Below are 22,346 nucleotides of genomic sequence, written 5' to 3' on the forward strand. Positions count from 1 at the left end.
AGACCCTGTGGGAAAGGGAGGGGCTGGAACATGACACATTTTGAAAGGCACAGGCAAGCAGGGCCTGGAGCAAGTGGGAAGAGGGAGGCTAAGGAGTTAAGTCTGTGGCCCTAAGATGCTGCCAGCTAGTCCCATGCGGTCTCCAGGATATAGGAGTTGCCTGGTGATGATCCAAGTGGGTCATCTGGGAGTCTATGCCCCTTCTAGGGGACTGGCCTCCCCCAGAGCCATAGGAGCCCAGTTTTTTGGTCTGTAATTTTGGGGGTGGGGTGGGGGAGGGGAGGGAGGGCTAGCGTGGAAGGTGGAAAACAAGCTTGTGCTGCTCCTTCCCTAGGTGGAGGCTGGAGGACCAGAGGCCCTCCATCCTGCACGTACCCTTCTTCCTGGCCCACCCCATCCCCTTGATTCTGTCCAACCCTCTGCTTCCCTGTTCAGCCCCCTCACTGGTTCTCAGCCACTTCCCAGCTTCCCGAAGCTGCCAGCAGGATGAGGAAGCTTAGTGCTCGGTCCGCTGGGAGACCTGTTGGCCGAGGGAGGCGTGGAGTGGGCCCAGACGAAGGCGGCAGCTGTGCTCAACTCCCGCCAGCACAGAACACAGCTTCTCCGGCTCAAACTGGGAGGGGTGTGGTGGGGGGAAGCAGCGGGGTGTATTTCCACATCCCAGAACCCCAAACATGCCCCTTGAGGGAACTTGGAGAGAAATCTCGAGAAAAAAATCACCTCCTCTCAGCAGGATTTGAAAAGGTAAATAGCCCAATCAGGAAACAAACAGGAGTGCTTGGGACTCCGAAAATGGCCAGTTCTTCTCCATCTCTGCTGTCTTCAGGCACGTCGGAGACAGGCTGGTGGCCAGCAGTGGAGGGGAAGTCTGGCTTCAGGCGCCACTCCTGCCGCCTCTCTTCCCACCTCCACTGACGCAGCCCCGGCCCACCGCCACTTACCAGTTCTGTAAGACTCCAGAATTTTGCCCATATGAAGACCCAGGGAATAAGTATCTCCAAAGAGCAGAGATTCTCCCTCGAGAAGGACCAAAACCACTCGTGTTTTGGTCTACAAAATGCCCACCCTCGATGGAAAGCCCCAGCTCCTCAGCAGGCCAGCCGGGGGGTCCTTGACCTGGCCCCAGCCCCCTGCTGACCCCGACAGCTCGGGCACACGGGGTAACAGTGTTCCCACACACAACCCGTGCCTTCTCTTCGCCCTGCGCGCCCACACCCCGTGAACTCTTAACCGCCGCTCACATGCCTCCTCCGTGCGGCCTTTCTAAACGCTAACCCCGCAGCCCCGAGCCCCTCCAGGTGCTACCAGAGCGCTCTGGGTGTGCTGCAGTTTCTCCAGGTATCACACCTAGCTGTGAGTGGTTCTCCCTTCACCCCACATGGGCGCTCCTCAGGGGTCAGGGCTGCATTCCCGTCATCTCTGCATCCTAGCCTGGGTCTCACATAAAGAAAGAAACATCCGTCAGATGCCAAGTGGGAAGAAATTATGCTGACGAGAGGGAAACCAGGGCTCCTGGGCTCCACAAGGGGCCCTTCTTTCAGGACTTCTGGTGCTGCTGACAGAGCCTTCCTCCTTGGGCCCTCGGGGACCCAGAAGAGAGCACGCGAGGTCACTGAACAAAGGGGCTGGGGAAGAATGACAGGCAATGGTACAGGTCACGTGGGAGAGTCTGTTTTAATGAAACTGGCTATTTATATATTTACATACGCGTGCACACACGCACACGTACGCACACGCACACACACACACATACAAAGAAAGGGAAAAAGAAAACAAAAACAGACATTACAGCTCAATAAAAATCACAACGGAGCACTGCGGGCTGGAGGTGGGATGCCCACCCAGCAGCACACCCACGCTGAGGTGCCGGCTAAGGGCCTGCAGACAGGACAGCAGGAGGGGGACAGCAGGCTCAGCCCGCAGATAGCCCCGGCCTCCTCCTCACGGCTTCCTTGTAGTTTGTTCCTGGTGTTCAACCCTTCATGTCCTTCTCAGGAAGGTGGTTGGGTACAGGGGGTGGGGAGCAGAGGGAGGAACAGGGCAGGGTGAAAAGAGTAGAAGAGGGATCCTGAAGAAGGGTGGGCAGCTAGGAGTCAAACGGGGGCAAGAAGTGTCCGGCATCCCAGGCTCTGGCAGAGGTGAGGAAGAGGAAACGGCCGGGGAGACAGGAGGGAAGACGGGGTGGGAGGGGGGCGACTTGTTTATCTCTCATTGTCTCTTTTGCGCAGTTCCACTTCTTTATGTTAATCCCAGTCTGAGCCAGGCCCAGAGAGGTTCCAGTGACAAAACTAGTGGTTTATGTCCCAGTGGGACAGGTGATCCGAGAAGTGAACTGCAGAGCTGGCAGGGAAAGCCGGGGGTCCTCTTCAGTAAGACACAGATCCTGGTTCCCGGGGAGCAATGAAAAGGACATCGGCTTTGGCATTGATGCAGTAGGTGACCACGAGAGAGAAGACGAGGATGCCGAAGCCCACCATCAGGGTGATAAACTGCAGGGGGTGGGGGGCACAGGAAGGAGAAAGGTGCTCTCAGAACTCAGCATAGTTCTGGAACTGCCTGGGGCTGGGAGCCAGGACACTGGCATTCTGGAGCTGGCTCCAAGCACCAAGTGCTGAGCAATCAGAGGCAGTAGCTCCCCAACCTGGAGACTCAGCCTCCACATTTGATAAGAGAAGAAAATACCTCTGTCCCTGGTTCCATCTTTTTAACTTAGATTTGAAGCATCCTGAAGATGGACCCATGATTCTCAGTGGCCAGTTATGTGACTGACTGACTTGTGACAGGTGCTCAGTAAGTCCTAGACTGACTCATCCTGGCTATGCCAGGTGGGAATGCTGGATGGGAGTGGAGCTGTAGAAGGGCTACGAAGGGTCCACAGGGTAAGGTGTATCTCCTTGGGTCTCCATAGGAACATATCTCCAGAATGAACCTACACTCAAACCATCAGTGAAGACATACTTCCTAATGGGGCATGCTGGCTGACTGGAGACAGAGTTGTAGTGGGTTTCTGTGGCAAATCTGGGGCAAATGGGAGATGGAAGGGGTAAGAGACAAGAGGCAATAGAAGGAGGGGCACTAGACCTCCTCCATCACCCGCCCCCACCATCTCACCTCAAGCTCTCTGCTGGCTATCAGAAATATCCGGGCGCGGATGTCTTTCCAGCGGCTCTCAGTCCACGTAGAGTATTCGGTAGAGCCCCACTGCCTCAGTTCGAAGGCAGGGGACAAGGCCCTGGCCAGTCGTGCCGTGGAACGCACACATCGGGGGAGCTGGTCCGTCCCATTGGAATTCAAAGGGCCCTGAACCCACGCGTACTCATACAGCTGCACAGGGGACAGGCCACAGCGAGGGGCTGACAGGATCCTCTCTTACTCACTCCCGTGACCCTTCAGATAGTCCATTTTTACCCAGGCTACTGCCCCTTTGATACTCAAGTTCAAAGGGCTACATCCTCCCACCTCTCCATCCCAACCCCTTGGGTCCAAATGGGCTTAGGAGATCCTCCAACTTTCCGAAGGGAAGTGGGCCCGCAAAGTACCTCCGACACCCAATACCACTCACATCCTTGTTTTCAGTGGGGATTTTACTTGGATCCTGGCACTGCTCTCGGGTGAGGTTGACTACTTTGCCCGTCAAATTTGCCAACGCATACTGCACAACGTAAGTGCTGTTGGTAGGGCTGGAGACGGCGATGTAATGCTGAAGGGGCCCATCACCTGATTGAAGACCACAAGGGAAGGGCGGATTTGGTGGGTGGAAGGTGGGGTGCAGATGGGCAGAGACAGGAAGAGCCCAAGATTGGCAGGAGCCAGAGAAGGGAAAGTTAAGAGACAAGGATCCAACAAACAATCAGGAGACAGAAAACGGGCAAAAAGAAAACAGAGAGGAAAAGCAAAAAAGTAAAGATTAAACCAAATTGATGACTTTTCCTATCCTTTCCCTTGGGGAAGGGTCCTCTCCCACACCAGGTGCTTACCCAAGTAGGACCTTAAGTCCTGCCTGAGGATAGACTGGAACCATGAGTTGTTGGCTCTAACCAGGAACCCATAGAGCAGGCGGGTGACCTACGATTGGGACAGGGAGGAGAGAGAACCTTGTGACTTGGAGCCCAAGGAAAGAGTTATTAGTAAAGACCCAGTCTTGGGGTAGGAACCAGGCTGGCTAGATAGACACTGGGGCTGGGGAGACAGCGGCTGGCTCACAGCATGCAGACGAGGCCCATCAGAACTCCCTGGGGCCTCGCGGTCCTCACTTGCTCGTAAGGCATGCAGAATTCCAAGGTCTGGGAGACTAGGCAAGGGACCAGAATAAAAGATGGGGTATCCTGCTGTGTAAACAGAGACAGAGGGCCCACTTGCTCTTACCGTTTGGGGATCAGCCTGAATGGTGTCGCTGAAGTTGGTTCCTCCTGCAAGCTGGTACAGTGCCCGTCCCAGCACCGTGGCCACATCTGCCAGAGCCTGTGGTGAGTGAAGAGGGGGCGGAATGGCCCACGTTCCCTAACCTCAAACACTAGCATTCTAACCGTCTTCACGGTGTTCCCCACGCTCCCACCCAGCCCAGGTCAGTGCTACCTTGGCAGTGTCCGTCACAAAGTTCAGGTCCTCTTCAGGGCTCTGCGATTCAGGGTAGTTCACATTAATGTTCTCGGCAGTGTCGTAAATGCTCTGGTAATAGCTGCCAGGAAAGCCGGCGTGAGCCTGGGCTACGTCCAGCCAGGGCCCTGCCCTTTCCCCCCTTAAAACAGTTCCTTCTGCAGGAACTCGGGGGTCTCATTTTCCCTCATCCAGGGAGGAAGGAAGAGAGAAGATCAGGATTCCGTATTGAAGAAGGTATGGAGAATGGGGACGTAGGAGCAAGGGTGGGAGTAGTTAGTTACATACAAAGACTTTTCCGACAAACAAGATAGAAAAGCTAAATGAGATGAGAATACACAACCGCTCCTTCCTGGGAGACCTTTAAACAGAAGACACACTTCCATGTTGTTTGGGTCAGAGATATAGGAGAATGGTTAAGACAACTCTCAGAGAACTCTGCCACTTGTTTATCAGAGCAACAGTATGACTGTTTCAATGGATGTTTATACTGAAGGTGGCTGGGAGTAGAGGGGGACGCGCAGCTCTGTGCACAGATACGTAACACTTCACTGCGTCAAACTAACCTGACGCTCCTCGGGGAGCCCCCAAGGAGACAGATCTTAGGGGAGAAGCTAAGAGGAGAGAGCTTCCAGCCTTTACCATCAATGAATGCCTGCCTCACACAGAATCAAGTCAGCCACGTATGTGTGGAAATGATGGACCACCCCTCACCCCACAGTGGCACAGAAGACAGATGTGGGGAAGAGAGCTGACCCTATGTACTAGAACGGCCGCCACCGTGAATAAATGAGAAGGTGCTACTTGGCTGGGGTTAGTTAAGAGAACCAGAGCTTATGCATTTTCACTCAGAAACTCATTCAGCCTGTTGGAAGAGAGGAAGGGAGGCTTTAGCATCCAGCCTGAATAAGAGGTCCCCTGTTAGCCCAGCCCCCAAGGCCTTGAGTTAGGGGCAGTTTAAGGGTGCCCGGGACCAGGAGAGAGGGGACTAGCAGGGCCTTACCCCTTATCTCGGGAGTCCCCTCAGCTGTAGGGGATGGGGGGCACCCACACTGAACCATGTGCACTTACCATAGGGCAAGAACGTGTTACACCTCAGAGTATCGTCTGCAACACCCTCGGCTGGGCCTCAGACAGGGACAGCTCTCTGTCCTCCAGCCAAAGAACTCCCATTATCATTCAGGCGCTCGTTTGAGATGGTATGCCCTCTGCTGGCAGCCCTGGGGAACTCAGCCCCTGGAGAGCTTGGGAGGGGTGGAACCACAAATGGGGATGACTATGCTAGGATATGGCTAAGGGTGAGGACTGTTTTCTGAGTCAAATGAGGGGACTAGGTTAGATTTGAATAGGACACTGAGCAAAGAACACAGAATGAGCTGACATTTTGGAAAGGGCGGAGTAGGGAGGGGGAGAGCGATGACTGTTCTTATCACAGAGACGTTTCTCTCTATGGACCCCAGACTGTGGCATAGATTCTCTTCGAGACTTACTGGTTCTGGAAGACTTTTTGGTGGTCAGCAAGAACAACGCCAGAGATGTTTCGAGCTCGAAGAAATCGCTGCAGAGAAGATGGTGGGAGAGGCTGGGACTGATCTGGCCTCCTGAGAACCACGTTAGGGACAGCAGCGCCACTCTTCTCCAGGGTGGCCAGGAGCTGTTCCACCTGGGGGATGGGGGGCATTAGCTGACGGGATGCTGGGGGAGAGGAAGCAAGGGGTCTCTTCTAGACCTGAAATGCTCTCCACTCCAAGTCCCCAACCTGCAAAGCCGCCCTAAAGCCGCCTAGATCTAAATTCCTCAGGCCTTTGGGGATCAAGGCTCTCTGAATTTCCTGCAGCTCTCATCATCCTGTTTAAGTGATGGCATGAAGAAGGAAGAGGCCTGCGTTTTTCTCATATTTACAGGTAAACCCCACTGTTCTCGGGACACAGTCTTCTCTTCAGTTGATGTTTCGCTTATTATTTGTTGTGCAGAACTGGAGGAGCAAGTACTCCTCCAAATACAGAACAGTGCTGCGTGCCACACCGTAGCCCTCTCTGTACGTGCTATAGGAGTCCAGAGCAGAGAAGATGCTGAAGCTGGGGTGGCAGAAGGACCTCAGGGAAGAAATAGACCTAAAGCTGGATTTTGAAGGGAGGGAGGACCTTGAACAAGCAGTGAGGAAAGCGGAGGACAGTCTGGGTAGGGAGTCTGACACAGTCAGGGCAGGGCAGCCAGGACAGCTGGGTCCACATAGCAGCAGTAGAGAAAGGAGCCACTCACTTCTCGTCCTTAATGGGCAGTGAGAGTTTGCCAGGCACCAAATGATCAGAGTACCACCCGTCCCAGGGAACCAGCGACAGGAACGGAGCTCATGGTTCATCTTGGGGAGCTGTAACAGCTGAGGTTCACCCTTTATCCAACACCCAACCTATGGTCCTGTCTCAAGGCCCTGGAGGCTGGTAGGGAGAGGGCTGGGCAAGGCGATGCCATATTCTGAGCTGTTGAAACAGGAAGTGACGGGGAGAGATGTTCTCAGATTACCTGCTTCTGTACAGATTCATTTTTCTGAGACATGGGCTCTGTGTGCATCCAAAGCTCTAGTGACGTCCTTAAGGCTACCTAGTGGGAGATGAAGAAGCAACACTTACAATTAGTCTCCCATTCTGGCCCGTACCTGGGAGAAAGAAGTGGGATCAGAAGTCAAGGGAACAGGTGGTGGCACCTGCAGGGAGGACAACAGAACAACAGAGGGGGAAGCTTTAAATAGGAAGGAAGGGGTGGAGGACACGTGCCGCACACCTGTCCCAGCTCCACGAATGAGTCGATGTTCTCTAACTGCACAGGAAACTTGCCCTTCTCCATATCATAGACCATTCTCGAGCTGCCAATGTAGTCAAATGTTTCCTGAGGGGTGGAGATGAGTGGGAAAGGGAACAAGATTCCAAAGCTTTAGGGCAGCCTCGTGCCCTGAGGCCAGATCATCAAAGCACTAGGCACAAAGGCTACTGTCTCATGTTATCTCAACTGCTGGCCAGTTACAGTCACATGACTCTGCCCTCCTCCCTGTCCCGCCTCCCAGCTGTGACTATGCCTCACATGTAAGCATCACAGGACTTCTCGAGCCCAGACAGGGGGAGAGCAGCCTCAGTAAAGGCCCGAGGCGAACATCAGCTGTTCTGTGCCTGCTTCTTGCTTCTCCCCCACCTCTGCCGACTCAGCCACGGCTGCTGTCCCCTTATTCTAGGACCAGGCTGTGGTGGCAGTGAGGAGAGGCAGGAGCCTCAGGGAGGAGGTGGCAGGAAAAGCATCCAGAGAATAAAAGTAAAAGAAGGCTTCAAATAGACCGTATCAGCAGGGGAATGAGGGAGTTGGCAGTATACCATTTCCAGGTCAGGACGCAAAGGTTTCCTAAAATGGGGGAATCTGGATGGGAGACACGTGTAGATGCACCCAGAAGCTCTCTGCTCAATAACAACTTAGGTCAGGTGCTGAGCTCTTCCCCAAATAATGGCCACTCCCACCTTAACCAGTCTCCCCACTTCCCTGCCATCCCACGCCAGCCAAAGAGCCCTCACCCCTTGGAAGAAGACAAACATGACGTTGCGGGGCAGAGTGGCCACATCGGGTGCCTTCTGCAGAGCTTCCGCCGCGGCCAGCTGGGTGACGAAGGAGGCAACGGCACTTTCAGCCCCTGGGGCCACATTCCAGAAAAACGAACGACTGTCCAGCTGGGTAGGGCAGAAAAGACATGGGCAGGAAACTCTGAAAATGGAAACTCGGACCAGGCCCCAGGCCCCATCTTCTGCTCCAGCCAAGAGAATGTCCTGGGGCCTTGGCTGGAAGCCGAGAGCCCCACAGCCCAGATCCCGCTCCATCTGAGGCTCTCCGCTGGAGCAACTCAGAGCCCTGACAGGCCCAACAGAGGACCCCCACCCTTTGTGTGCCAGCTCCGCTCACCCTGATCAGGGCCACCACTCACCCGGGTGGCAGCCACCACGACCCTGTCATCAGGATCCAGTGTCCCAGATGTATTTATAGGGTTAAGCATGCTCCACACGTTGTAGTCAGACAGGGGGTCGCAGACGATTTCTGAGCAGGACACAAACAGTGAGAGACCCCGAGGAGTAAGGGAGAAGGGAGCTACGAGGAAGGCCCGGAAGACTCTGCTGACCAGCGCGCCACGGACTTGGAGTCATCTCCACTATCTCACTGACCCAGGTTGGTTCCTCCGCCGCTGAGCACTTCGGGGACAAGCTGCCTCGACTGTGTGGAACTGTTTCCACTTCCCCCACCCAGTGCTCCCCGCCTGTGCGCACTCCTCCCCTACAGGGGTCTCGCCCATGCTCCCCGGCCTGGCCCATCCTCCCACCCCAGGGCACCCAGCACGCCTGGGATCCTACCCGGGTTGATGCTGAAGGTGCTTTGGATGGAGCTGCGCCGCATGCAGGTAACAGTGCTGATGACGGCGTGCATGTGTGAGAAGAGCTGCATGGCGCACAGTGGGAAGGTGGGGGCTGAGCCGTTCTGACTCAGGTTGTGATCTCGGTAGCACTGGAAGGGGAGACAAACCCCACTGAGGCAGCTAGTTGTGCAGTCCCTCCCATGCTTAGCAGAAAGAGGAGGGCCCAGCTCCATCCTTAAGACACTGCCACATCTGTTCCTGAGCTGTAGCTATCCTGGTACAACCACACAGAACTCGTCAAGAGGTGGAAAGGGGCTTAACTGGGGTGTATGAAATTATCCTCTACCAAATGGCCTGGCCCAGTTTGGAGCTTCGGTCACTGTTTCTAAAGTGATTTGCTGTTAAGAGCACTGGACTGGAGATGAAAAACCAAATTCAAGACAACCTGGACATCAACTCACCATGTAACTTTGGACAAATCAACTGCTCTATGTATTAAAATTAAAGAACCTTAGACTAGAATTAGAGAACATAAGGGCTAAAAAGAACTTCAGAAATGACTGAACTGAATCTCTCAATTCCTAGTCCAATGCTCTTTTTACTATACGAAGGGTTCTAAACTAGAGCTCTAAACCTTGTTTCATATTAAACATTCTTTACGTTTCCTTCAGTCTAAAAGCCTTTAATCCTATAATATCAGGCAGGAGAGAAACAGGAGAGGGAAATGTGAGAAAAACACACTTCTTGGCTCTTCTCAGAGCTACTCTCTTTCAGAGGGTACACCAGTAGGAAGAACGAGACTCCCTCCAAACAAGAGGAGAGCCTAAAAAGTGATTCTAACTGGAATTCCCAGAGCTGGCAGAGTCATTACCTGTTTGATGACATTAGTTTCATTTTCGTCTTCAAGAAGGAAGATGGGGAAACTAAAGTCTTCATAAGCCAAGCCATTGCCCAGGGAGTTCCACGGTATTTTTTTGCAGTGAGCAAACTGTGGGCCATAGGAGCTGGAGTAAATACCTGAAAGGGAGGACAGAGGATAGGATGTTGGAGCACCAAGTACTTAGGGACCAGGTAAAGGAGGAAGGCTAGGATAAATTGTACGGTTGGGACTGAGAGTTCCAAAGGAGGGGGTAAGTCAAAGAAGCAACCATCAACCTATCACCACCTACAGGAAAACACACCCTGGTATCAGGGAGCCCTAGGCTGGCCAACTGGGGATCTGAGCACATGACAATAAGGGAGGATGGAAGGTGAACAGAAGAAGAGGGAGCAGGAGAGAGAAGGGATGAGTGGCAAAGACGAAGAAACGCTGTCTTCTGTTTGGGAGTCTGTTGCTCACACTATACACAGACACACAGACAGACACATACCCTTCCCCAACCCCCACTCTCCAAGACACAAGACTGAAGCAACAATGAGCTTTGGGTAACGGCAGGTTCCCCTGATCCTTTGGGGTTCTTACCAAATCCATCATTGGGACACTGCACACTAGGAGAGAAGCCTGGGGCAGGACTGGGCTTGGCTAAAGACACCGCAAGACCAGCAATTCGGCCGGTTGTCCCCTTCAGCTTCTCCATCACTTCCCTGAATAGGGTGAGAATGCCATGAGGTTATCAAGCAGCCCAATATCCCGTCCCCAAGGATGGAAACAAATGGGGAACTAGGGGAATCAACACTGTTGACTCACTTCTTGCCTTTCACTCTCAAATTTCTGAGTGAGGACTATGACCTAATCTGAGCTCAGGGCTTAGTCTCATCTACACTGTGTCTGTGCTCCTTACCTTCCTCTCTGGGGTCCTGACTCTCTAGAGCTCTACTTACAAGGTCATCAAAATGATTCCTTTTAATGACACATCTTTTCTTCTGAGGATCACCCCACTCTCTGCTCCAATTAGACTAGGGCAGCCAAGGGAAGTTTACACTCACAAGTGTGAGGACTGTTCACTGACCTCCCCTCTCTGGATGCATTTCTCCAGTAGGAATACATAGTTCTTACCTGGTAAAGAGAGTGCCCTCCAGCAGAACCACGTAAGGCGGGTTAGGGCCATCAGTCAACACCCACTGCAGGTCCTCCTTCTTCTCTACTACGTGGATAACCCCTGTGTCCCCACTAATGGAAGCTGCCAGGACAGAATGGGTCAAATTAAAGTTCCCACAGTTGACAATTCTGATGCCTCACTGACTCTGCAGATCATTTATCCCTCCAAAATGTCACAAGACATAGTGTTAATGAAGCCATCTCTGGATTGGAACTACCCTGGCTCCATATGAAGGCTACTAGGAGGGAATGAAGACAAAAGAGCCCAGAAGTCTACGCATTAGAGGCCTGGGTCATTAAATGTCAGAAAGGCCCTGTGATCTTCATTTTCTTGCCCTCTTTCCTCAACCTCATTTAGCCATATAAACAAGATTCTGTAATAGCAGACACCAAAGTTTCTAAACCTGTATTTGCTCCATGAAATGGTAGGCTCTAGATCTCAAGCTCAGAGTTCTAACACTGAATCTTCTTTTGTGAAGACATATGTAGATTTCAGTGGTCTCACAGCCTCCCTCAATCTCCATTCCTCTGCCTTATTTGGTAATGACTTAACTTGCTTTTGGCCAGTTTTGGATATGGTTAATGAAGAACTCTGAGTTCCCTGGAACACAGCTTCCCAAATGATGGGCCTTGGATGGATCAGACATGCTAATATTGATTCCTCTGGGGATCTAGAGTTTCCAAAGACCCTAGGTTGGTCATCCCAGGCCAGGAGCAGACTCATCTATTACCCTCGGAAGCCCTATACATAACATTTTCTATGTGTTTCGTGACAAAGACTGGGAGGTACCACTGCAGAGGACGGATGACCCAGAGTCCAGAATGCCTTGAGTTCTATGTAGTAATGCTCCAAGTCTCTAGTGATCTATGTAGAGACATTCTAGGGCCTTCCCCACAAGTCTTCACCCCACTGAAAACTGAATGTGTTATTCATAAAGTATTTTAGGGCAGTATTTCTCAACCTGGGCCGTGTATCAGAATCACTTTGGAGTTTTAAAAAATACAGATGCTTGGGACTTACCTCAGATCTACTAAATTAAAATCGCTAAAAGTGAGTCCCAGGTGTGTTTATTTTCAAAACAAGACATGTGTGGTTCTTTATTAGGTATGAGAACAATAGCTCTAAACCAAGACACTGTAACTTGCATGAAACAAAACCAACAGGTACTTTTGGATGGCCAGCCAGGTAGACTTTTTCTCCCAAGGGATCTGGTGAAATCTAGATAGAAGGAGGTCCCCAACATTCAACTAAGTCTTATATATAGTAAAAACTTAACAAGTTCATGCTGTTACTGATAATAAAAAAAATATAGGACTATCAGAATCTGGAAGAACTGTGGTAAAGATCTAGCTACCAAATGGCAGTTCTAAGTAAAACAAGAAACAACAATGCATGCCACAGTATTAAAACATGGGAGAAGGAAAAGCTCATCTGGTAAATAAAAAATATACAACTTTAGCTCCAAGGAGGACAGGAAGAAGACAAGGCTATAACACTGGCCTGAAAGAAACCTGGATTCTACCCTGGGTTCCCATTGGAGACTGTGTAGTCTTAAATAACTTGCTTACTTTCCCTGGGCCTTCAATGAGCAGAAGGCTTATTCATCTCATACTGTAGGGACAGAGTGAAAAAGGAAAGAAAGGAAGGAAAGAAAAGGAAGCTACAGGTAATCTGTTTTGAGCACTTTTAAGAGTCCAATAGTTAAAGAGCATTAGAATCGGAAAATCAAACCTAGGTCTTTTTCTCTTTAAATTATGCTAGCAACCCTAATTAAAGAGGGTGTAGCTTGCTCAGAATGGACACATATAATGAAGTAAGACTTAGAAATAAATAGGTTGAAAAGGAAACAAGATCTTAATGAGGAAGTGGCCAAAGAACAGCCCCTCCCCTTCTGTCTCTCTGTACTGGCACCAGGCTTTATCTCTGGAGGCTGCTGCTTTGTTTCCCACAGGGCTGCTCTAAGAACATGCAGCAGAATGACTCATTCCCAAAAGGAGTATCTCAGAGCTCAGCTTCAGGAGGATGGGGGCCTAGCCTAGCCTTTTGCACCAGAGTGGGGTTTTAGCAAGACCAGCAGTCTGATCTCAGCCCACAGTGGACCGGGCTCCCTTCAACTCACAAAGTCAGTTTAAGAACAAAGTCCAACAAAAATTTTATTTGGAACAATTTGGAACCAATTAACCTACTCTCAGTACTTCTGTAGCAAGGATATGGACAATTAACACAGAATACAGCTAAGGAAAGGATGGGTAGAGCAAGTCCTTTACTTTCCAGCATCTAGTTTTGTCCTACCAAATTGGAAGCTTTCAGCCAATCACATACTACTGCTGAGACCCCACTACTTACTCAGGATCACCAATAGAAATTTATTAAAGGTAGTTTGACTTTCGGCTTTGTGCAGATACATTCTAACCATTTTTACAGGAGTAAACAAATTCAGAGGTAACCAACCTGATGATGAAGAAACCAAGATCTGACTCCACGTTTCCTGCTTCCTTGAAAAAGTACATTCTGACAGAGCTACTATCCACAGAACAAAATCTGAAGATAAAAGGTTAAGCAGCAAAGGAACTGGGGATTTAGCCTTCAGATTACAACTTTTTCCCCCCCTCATAGTTTTGTAAACATACCATGCTGACATGGTACCCTGTTTTGGAACATATTTACAAAACACAAAGACACATCCAGAGCCTTTACTACTTCCTCTTCCAACTATTTGGCTTTCTCAGTGCTTTCTTTTCAAATAGTTCACTGCTTTAAAGAAGTCCATTTGGTTCCAAGAAGATCATTCAGAGTTCAGGTGTTGACTTGACTTCATAGAATATGAGGCTTTTTTTTTCCCCTAGAAAAGAGTATAGCTTGCTACCTAATCTACTTGGTAGTTAAGACACCTGGCTTAGAACTTAGACCACCAGGGATCAAATCCTAGCTTTATCACTTAATAGCAGGATGATGTTGGAAAAGTTATTCAGCTTCTCTAAGTCTCAGTTTCATCATTTGTATAACGGGGGTAATAGCAGAACCTACTTCATAGGGTTGCTGTGTGGTAAAATGAGATGCACATGTAAGAAGTTTAGTATGCAGTATTTACTAAATGTTAGCTCTTATTAATTATCTCGCCTAGTTTGACAAATGGTTCTCTATTGCCCACTACTCACACAGCCTAATTTGTGTGCTGAGACTCCCCAGTAGAACTTGGATGTTTATACCTAGGTCACAAACACAAATCCCAACCTCAACTCACACTGGCAGCCAATCTGATGAGTGGCATTGAGCAGTCGGACACAGGGAGCTGTTTTATTTAAGGGGATGTATATCTTCCTCTCCACTGAGTTTCCCTCACACAAACCTGGTCAAAAGATAAAAAGTGTTAGAAGAAATTGAGAGATATTGATACTAGCCTCTATCATGTCACTAATTTGCTGGGGCTTGAGTATATAATACTTTCTAAAATGGGACTAATGTCTATTCTTCTCACCTCTTGGGCATATTATTGGAACAAATAAATGCACTTAGCTATGTACCACAGAGGGTTACTACAAATCTCGCATAAAGCAACTGACATTGAGGCTAAAAGAAAGAAAATTTGATTTGTCAAAGGAAAGGCATTTAAGTTCAGAAATACCTGCTTCTGGTTGCATGGATGACCATACTTCTGCTTTTCTATTCTGTATGTATACTACTAATTAGTTAATAAAACAGTGTCAGTTTAAGACTATAGATTACAATAAAAAAAAATCTTTCTGAGACATTTTCCCACGAGTCTGAACAGAACTGGGAGAAGCCTTAAGTCATACACTCTATCAATTAATCTAACATTAGTAGGTCATTTGTATGTGCCCACAGTGTAGGGAAGCTAGTTTCTCCTTTGGGGATCTTTAAAAACAATCTGCATTTGGGGGAAGATACTGTTATGGTTATAAACAGGCATGTTTGCATTTTAGGGCTTGACCAACTATAAAGCCAATACCAGAAAGTAAATGCGTATAAACAAACACCTGTGCACATTATAAATGCCTAAAGTTCCTTGAATCATTATTTCACGGTCTAAACAGTTAAGAGTACTAATATCTTACCATAGTCTAACTCTACTGATCAGACAAGCTGAGGCAAAGCACAAGGATGTGGGTTTATGGTGGAATCCACAGAAAGACAGGCATCTACCTTCTAAGCGCCGCAATGCACCCACAGAACCAGGCGCTTTCATCTTAAAACTCTACATGCGCTGGGAAGAAAGCTGAACTCTGACACCTGTCCTTTTTGATTGTGGGTGGGGTGGTTGGGGCCGCGGGGAAAACGAGGCATCGGTACAAAGTGGAATAGAGTCGGGCTGGAAGTCCAGGAAGAGGCCTGACGTTGGAGATGGGGCGACACAACTTGTCGCGGGGAAAAAGGGATCTTCAGGTCCCGGCAAAGGGGGAACTTCTGTCGTGGGAACGAAAGAGAAAGAGGATATACAGGGTAGGGGGACAGAGGGGCAGCAGGGACCAGAAGGGAGACGGCGGCGCTCGCGGCTGGGCTGATCCGGAGAGTTCTCCTTACAGACTGGAGCTCACGGGCGCGGGAGGCCTCACCTGCCAGTAGGACGCAGAAAGACAGAAGGCGAAGAAGACACCGACTTCCCGGGTCAGCCACAGAGCCGCCCCCAGCCGTGGCCATCTTGCCTGTTGGCTGGGCGGAAGGTCGGTTCCCTTCCAGTCGGGCAGTGGCCTCTCTAGGCCAACACAGGCACCGTCTCTGTGGCCTGGAGCTCCTGGGACCGGAAGTTCGTGTCTGTGGAGCTTCCGGGATTCGCGGCGGAGGGACGCTGACGTGGAGGCAACCGTAGGGCAGCAGGGAGTGTCAGGGCTCGGAGTAACACCGCGGAGCCGGCCGGAGACCTGAAGGATGCTAACCAAGTTCGAGACCAAGAGCGCGCGGGTCAAAGGTAGTGGAGAATAAAAGGGGGACTACGGAGCCTGGTTGTCAGGGGCTGCGCTGTCACCGGGGAAGACAGAGAGAGGGTAGAGGGTAGAATTACGGACGGAATTGGGCCCACCGTGCGAACCCAGGGGAAGATGGGACCGAGGGAGGTTAGGCCTGACGGGCGGCTCAGCTGCAGTCCTTTCTTCTTTGGTGTGCTCTCGGAATTTGATTTACCTGTAATGGTTAACACACCGCAGTAGATCCCAGGCCAGCTCGCTATTTCTTCTTCTCCCCTCCTCTCCTGAGGCCTTTGCGCCGACTTTTCTTCTTCTCCTGCCAAGGCCCTTTGACTTATTGGCTTTTTGATGACTGTGTTGTAGAGAGTGGCCCTGGCAGTTGAGTCTACACCTCTGCCTTTCGTGTCCACGTCTGTAGTTTTTTTAGAGGTGAGCACTGGGTACCTCTCTTAAGGAGGCCTTGGCGGCATCATAGCAACATCCAGTGCCTTGGCTGGGCTCTATTTTCTACCTGGAAACGGGACATTGAGGTCTGCAACCAGTGAAATCTGAGGTTGCCAGATAAAATAGAGGATGCCTAGTTGGATTTGAATTTCAGGTTAAAAAATTAGTAATTCTTTAGTATCGTTTGTTGTTTATCTGAAATTCAGATTTAACTGGGCATCTTTATTTTCATTTCCTGAATATGGCAACTCTAGAGCCTGTGCATCAGTGGATGGAGGTGGAGGGCAAACAACTGAAATTGCAATAGTAGTCTCTTAGAACATTAGAATGAGAAAGGCCAAGACTTGGAAAAAATATATGTATCTTGAATATTTAGTAAGATGCAGGATAGAAAAGTGGTTAGGGGAACTTGCTGTTTGGAGTCAGATGGGCTTATTTTGGAATCCTGAAACATCCACTGACAAGCTGCATGACCTTGAGTGGCTTAACGTTTCTAAATCTGTTTCCTCCTGTAAAATATGAATAATTAACATTCTTTTATACAGAGTTAAAATGAGAAAATATATGAAAAGTGCTTGTTACACTACCTGATGTAGACTTGGTAGCTCAAAAACTGGAGGCCATTATTAATGTAAGAATAGATTGAGTAGTTTTCTTTTTTTTTTTTAGCTTTGTTTTGTTTTTTCTTCTATTCTTCCCCTCCCCAACTTTTATTGAGATGTAATTGACAGACAGCACTGTGTAACTCTGAGGTGTACAGCGTAGTGATTTACGTATATTGTGACATGATTACCACAATAAGACTAGTCAACATCCACCATCTCCTATTATAGATACAAAAATGCCAATGCTGATTTTTTTAGGTCAACCTACATCTATTGAGCAATTTCTCTACAAGCATAAAAATGTTGATGTGTATGGGCATGGGTTTAAAACCGGAAAATTTTTATTGCATTGTCAACAATGAAAAAAGAAAATGGATCATTTCATTTAGAAACTTTACATCTTGGGTAAATATCTTATCCTTCCTCCAAGTTTATAAAATGTCTTCAATGATAATTTTTTTAAAAACATGTTTATTGTGGTATAATTCCTGTACAGTAAACTAAACATATTTCAAATGTGTGATTTGATGAATTCTGATAGATGTATACACCTATGAAACCACCACCACAGTCAAGAAGATGTATCCCCAAGAGATGCAAATTTTGAACTTCTTATTTATCCCTTCCCACCCCCAATTCTGAGTAGTTTCTAAGTCTCTTGGGAATCTTGATCATGAAGAAGAGTACCATTAAGAAATCCTAGATGGTTGAAATGGGTCTTCATGATTCTTGAATTTCTCTTCTGCTCCTAATTTGTTGGGCAGTAGAGAAGAAAAGTTGGGGGGAAATAGGATATCATACTATTTGAGAGCTAGTATCCATTAGTGAATGCTCCTCTATATCATAGAGGGGGAAAAATGAACAGCCTACTGGAAAATGGGCAATTTAGAAGAAGAAATAAAAATTTTCAATAAATAAATGAAAATATTCTTCACCTCACTAGTAATGAAAGAAGTGTGAAAAAAGAGAAAACTTTTTTTTTTGGTCTTAGATTGGTAAAACAAAGAAAACAACAAATAACTGATAACTTCTCATGTTGGCCAACTTCTGCAAAATGGGTATTTTCAGAAACTTGGTGAGATTTTATGTTGAAACAGTCTTTTTGCAATCAAATGGTATCTACCAAAATGTTGAATGCACATACCCTATTCCTGAGCAGTCCCATTTCCAGTCTTTAGCCTAAAGCAGTAATGATGCAAATAGGCTAGGTTATGTGTAGAAGCATCTTCACTAGGTTCTTTTTCTAACAGATAAAAGTTAGAGGGCAGATTTAAATGTTCATTCTACTAATGATCTTAAAATGTGGTACATTTGTACCTTGCAGTTGTTAAAGAGAATGAGGCTGTGTTTATATGTACGTAAAAGTAAGAAGATCCATGATATATAGTTAAGTGAGAAAAGAATTTTGTAGAACATTATAATATTATCTCTGTTTTCATAAAATGATATGGATTGAATTCAAAACCTGAAAAGGTGCACTCCAAACTGTTAGCTATTGGTACTTTTGTGGACTTCCATTTCCAGTCATGATAGAGTAACAGAGATCAAGTTTACATTCCCACCTTAAAAACTTGCACAACTGAGCAAAATGTGTGAGGCCAAGATTTTCAGACATTGGATGGCAGACAGTGCAGGAGTGATTCTTGAGGGTGGGAAATAAACAAAATGAGTCTTATGATTGTTTTAGCTTACTACCTGGAGATGGGAAGAGGAGACAGAGTTTAGAGTTCAGAGAAGCTGAGACACCTAGAATTTGCTGGACAGACTACCAGAGAACAGGGAACTGCACAGAGAACCCTGGAGTCCTGCAAGGGATCCTGTCAGGTCTTTGCTTTCTAATCTGCACTTGCATGTGAGAAAATGACCCAAAGCCTGGGAAAGAGAGGAGAAGGCAGAACAGTTCTGAGCCCACATAGAGGTGGGCATAATTTATGTTCCTACTGGCCAGAATGGAAAGACCTCCTGATGCTATGGGGCATGATATAGAGACCTCAGATGGGTATTGCCTTAATAGCAGTGCCAAATTATGCCTAGGCTAAAGACTGCTTTGAACCCATCCTAACAAAATTTAAAAGCAAGCCTCAAAATGATCAACTAATTCCAAATAACTGCATCTTAACCCAAAGTCCAACAGTATTTAAAAGAATATAACAAAAAAACCCAGCACCTAATACTAGAGAATTCACAGTGTGTGGCATCCAGTGAATGAATGTATGAATATAGGATTAGCCTAGCTGTTCCATTTTCTTATCAGGGTTGGCAGGAGGTGACATAGTGGGTCTCACTTAGCTCATTGGATCATTTTTTTTCCCACCAGGGCTCAGTTTTCACCCAAAAAGACCCTGGATCCTGACCAGTTTACACAATGGGGTCATCCAGTTATGGGACTATCGGATGTGTACCCTGATTGACAAGTTTGATGAACATGATGGTAAGATAACAGTTTCTATGAGGAAACTAAAAATGGTATAAATATTTATTTTCTTCTGAAGTAGTTTAAGCTTTAAATAGGATTAAAGAATGTGGGAGGGATAAAACTAAAAAATTCTGAATAAGAATCACCTTGGAGACTAGGAAGCATAGTCTTTAACATGTATTGCCTTCCTTTTTCTCCAGGTCCAGTTCGAGGCATTGACTTCCATAAGCAGCAGCCACTGTTTGTCTCTGGAGGAGATGACTATAAGATTAAGGTACAGAGGGTTTGTTGTGACTGGGTGTCCAGGACAATGTGAAGTTTGGGAATTATGGAAGGGACTAATATACGAGTCATTCATACAGAGCTCAGGCTTTTGACAACATTATCCGGAGCACTTAGCCAGCAAACATTTATTGAATGCCGACTGTGTATAGACACTGCTTTATTTTTGGGAAATTCAAAAATGAATAAGAAGTGGTCTTCGTTCTCAAGGAGCTCTTATTCTTTAAAAGATTTTTAAAATTTATTATACAATTTTTAAAGGTTATTTTCCATTAACAGTTATTAGAAAATATTGGCTATATTCCCAATGTTGTATAATATATCCTTGAGCCTATCTTATACCCAGTAGTTTGTACCTCCCACTCCCGCATCTCTATCTTGTCTCTCTACCCCTATTGGTAACCACTAGTTTGTTCTCTATATCTGTGAGTCTCCTTCTTTTTTGTTATATTTACTAGTTTGTTGTATTTTGTAGATTCCATATATAAGTGATAGCATACAGTATTTATCTTTCTCTGACTTATTTGACTTAGCATAATGCCCTCAAGTCCATCCATGTTGCTGCAAATGGCAAAAATTTGTTCTTTTTTATGGCTAAGTAGTATTCCTGTGTGTGTGTGTGTGTGTGTGTCTATAACATCTTTATCCATTTATCTGTTGATGAACGCTTAGATTGCTTCCATGTCTTAGCTATTGTAAATAATGCTGCTAAGAACATTGGGGTGTATGTATCTTTTCAAATTAGTGTTTTTGTGTTTTTTTGGAGAGAGAGAAAGAGAGAGAGATATACATACACCCAGGAGTGAGATTGCTGGTCATATGGTAGTTCTGTTTGCAGATTTTTGAGAAACCTCCATACTGTTTTCCACAGTGGCTGCATCAATTTACATTCCCACCAATACAAGTGTACAAAGATTCCCTTTTCTCCATAACCTCACCGATGTTTGTTGTAGCCTTTCTGATGATAGTTGTTCTGACAGGTGTGAGGTGGTATCTCGTAGTTTTGATTTGCATTTCCCTGATGATTAGCATGTTGAGCATCTTTTCCTGTGCCTGTTGGCCATCTGCATTTTCTCTTTGGAAAAATGTCTAGTCAGTTCTTCTGCCCATTTTTAAATGGGGTTGTTTATTTTTTTGATGTTGAGTTGTATGGGCTGTTTTATATATGTTGGGTATTATCCTCTTACTAGTCATATCATTTGCAAATATGTTCTTTCATTCAGTAGGTTGTCTTTTTGTTTTATCAGTGGTCTCCTTTGCTGTGCAGAAAGTTTTGAATTTAATTAGGTCCCATTTATTTATTTTTGCTCTTTTTTTTTTTTTGACTTAGGAGACAAATCCAAAAAATATTGCTACAGTTTATGTCAAAGAGTGTTCTGCCTATGTTTTCCTCTAAGAGCCTTATAGTTTCCAGTCTTACATTTAAGTCTTTAATCCATTTTGAGTTTACTTTTGTATATGGTGTTAAAGAATGTTCTAGTTTCATTCTTTCACATGCAGCTGTCTGGTTCTCCCAGCACCACTTATTGAAGAAACTATCTTTTCCCCATTGTATATTCTTGTTTTCTTTGCCATAGATTAATTAATCATAAGTGTGTGGGCTTATTTCTGGACTGTTTATCTTGTTCCATTGACCTCTTTCTCTGTTTTTGTGCTAATACCTTTCTGTTTTGATCATTGTAGCTTTGTAGTATAGTCCAAAGTTAGGAAACATGAGTCCTCCAGCTCTGTTCTTCTTTCTCAAGATTGTTTTGGTTATTCGAGTTCTTTTGTGTTTCCATACAAATTTTTAAATTATTTGTTCCAGTTCTATGAAAAATACCATTGGTATTTTGCTAGGGATTGCCTTGAATCTGTAGGCTACCTTGGGTAGCATGGTCATTTTAACAGTATTGATTCTTCCAGTCCAAGAGCACGATATAGCTTTCCATCTGTTTGTGTCATGTTCAGTTTCTTTCATCATTGTCTTACAGTTTTCAGAGTACAGGCCTTTTGCCTTCTTAGGTAGGTTTATTCCTAGGTATTTTATTCTTTTTGATGAAATCGTAAACAGGCTTGTTTCCTTAATTTCTTTTTCTGATAGTTCGTTATTAGTGTCTAGAATTGCAACAGATTTCTCTACATTAATTTTGTATCCTGCAATTTTACTGAATTCATTGATGAGCTTTGGTAGTTTTCTGGTGGCACCTTTAGGATTTTTTTTTTTAATTGAAGTATAGTAGTTACAGTGTGTCAATTTCTGGTGTATAGTATAATGTCCCGGTCATGCATATGTATACACATATTCATTTTCATGTTCTTTTTCATTAAAGGTTATTACAAGATATTGAACATAGTTCCCTGTGCTATACAGAAGAAATTTTTTAAATCTATTTTTATATATACTGGTTAACCTTTGCAAATCTCAAACTCCCAAATTTATCCCTTCCCATTCTCTTTCCCTCAGTAACCATAAAATTATTTACTATGTCTGTAGGTCTATTTCTGTTTTGTAGATGAATTCGTTAGTGTCCTGTTTTTTTCCTTTTTTAGGTTCCACATATGAATGATATCATACGGTATTTTTCTTTCTTTTTTTGGCTTACTTCACGTAGAATGACAATCTCCAGGTCTATCCATGTGGCTGCAAATGGCATTATTTTATTCGTTTTTATTGCT

At 46.5% G+C, this 22,346-nt stretch overlaps 2 protein-coding genes across 3 annotated transcripts in view; one reads left to right on the forward strand and one right to left on the reverse strand.

Moving 5' to 3' along the window:
- Positions 1-1,655: 1,655 nt before the first annotated feature.
- On the reverse strand, positions 1,656-15,725 carry NCSTN (nicastrin). The gene is made up of 17 exons (XM_006215654.4): positions 15,594-15,725; positions 14,264-14,368; positions 10,977-11,100; positions 10,443-10,564; positions 9,852-9,997; positions 8,979-9,129; positions 8,558-8,667; positions 8,154-8,306; positions 7,378-7,482; positions 7,120-7,197; positions 6,087-6,259; positions 4,576-4,678; positions 4,366-4,461; positions 3,978-4,065; positions 3,563-3,717; positions 3,112-3,324; positions 1,656-2,489 (listed from the first exon to the last, which is right to left on the reverse strand). The coding sequence occupies exons 1-17, from the start codon at positions 15,676-15,678 to the stop codon at positions 2,367-2,369; spliced, it is 2,130 nt and encodes a 709-aa protein (XP_006215716.1). The 5' UTR covers positions 15,679-15,725; the 3' UTR covers positions 1,656-2,366.
- Positions 15,726-15,776: 51 nt separating this feature from the next.
- Positions 15,777-22,346, forward strand: part of COPA (COPI coat complex subunit alpha) — a 38,475-nt gene continuing 31,905 nt past the window's right edge. For both annotated transcript variants that reach the window (XM_006215652.4, XM_006215653.4), the window contains exons 1-3: positions 15,777-15,946; positions 19,308-19,421; positions 19,607-19,680. In XM_006215652.4, the coding sequence (XP_006215714.1) occupies positions 15,907-15,946; positions 19,308-19,421; positions 19,607-19,680 (228 nt within the window). In that variant the 5' untranslated portion in view covers positions 15,777-15,906. The remainder of the gene's footprint in view (positions 15,947-19,307; positions 19,422-19,606; positions 19,681-22,346) is intronic.

Source organism: Vicugna pacos, chromosome 21, assembly GCF_048564905.1.
Source record: "Vicugna pacos chromosome 21, VicPac4, whole genome shotgun sequence".
Lineage (NCBI taxonomy): Eukaryota > Metazoa > Chordata > Mammalia > Artiodactyla > Camelidae > Vicugna > Vicugna pacos.

Excerpts from the sequence above, each read along its gene's own strand:
- NCSTN (XM_006215654.4), bottom strand. The coding sequence starts at position 15,678 with ATGGCCACGGCTGGGGGCGGCTCTGTGGCTGACCCGGGAAGTCGGTGT. Across the intron at positions 10,565-10,976 it reads GAGGGCACTCTCTTTACCAG|GGAAGTGATGGAGAAGCTGA; the intron begins GTAAGAACTATG and ends CACCCTATTCAG. Across the intron at positions 4,066-4,365 it reads TTCAGGCTGATCCCCAAACG|GTCACCCGCCTGCTCTATGG; the intron begins GTAAGAGCAAGT and ends TCCCAATCGTAG.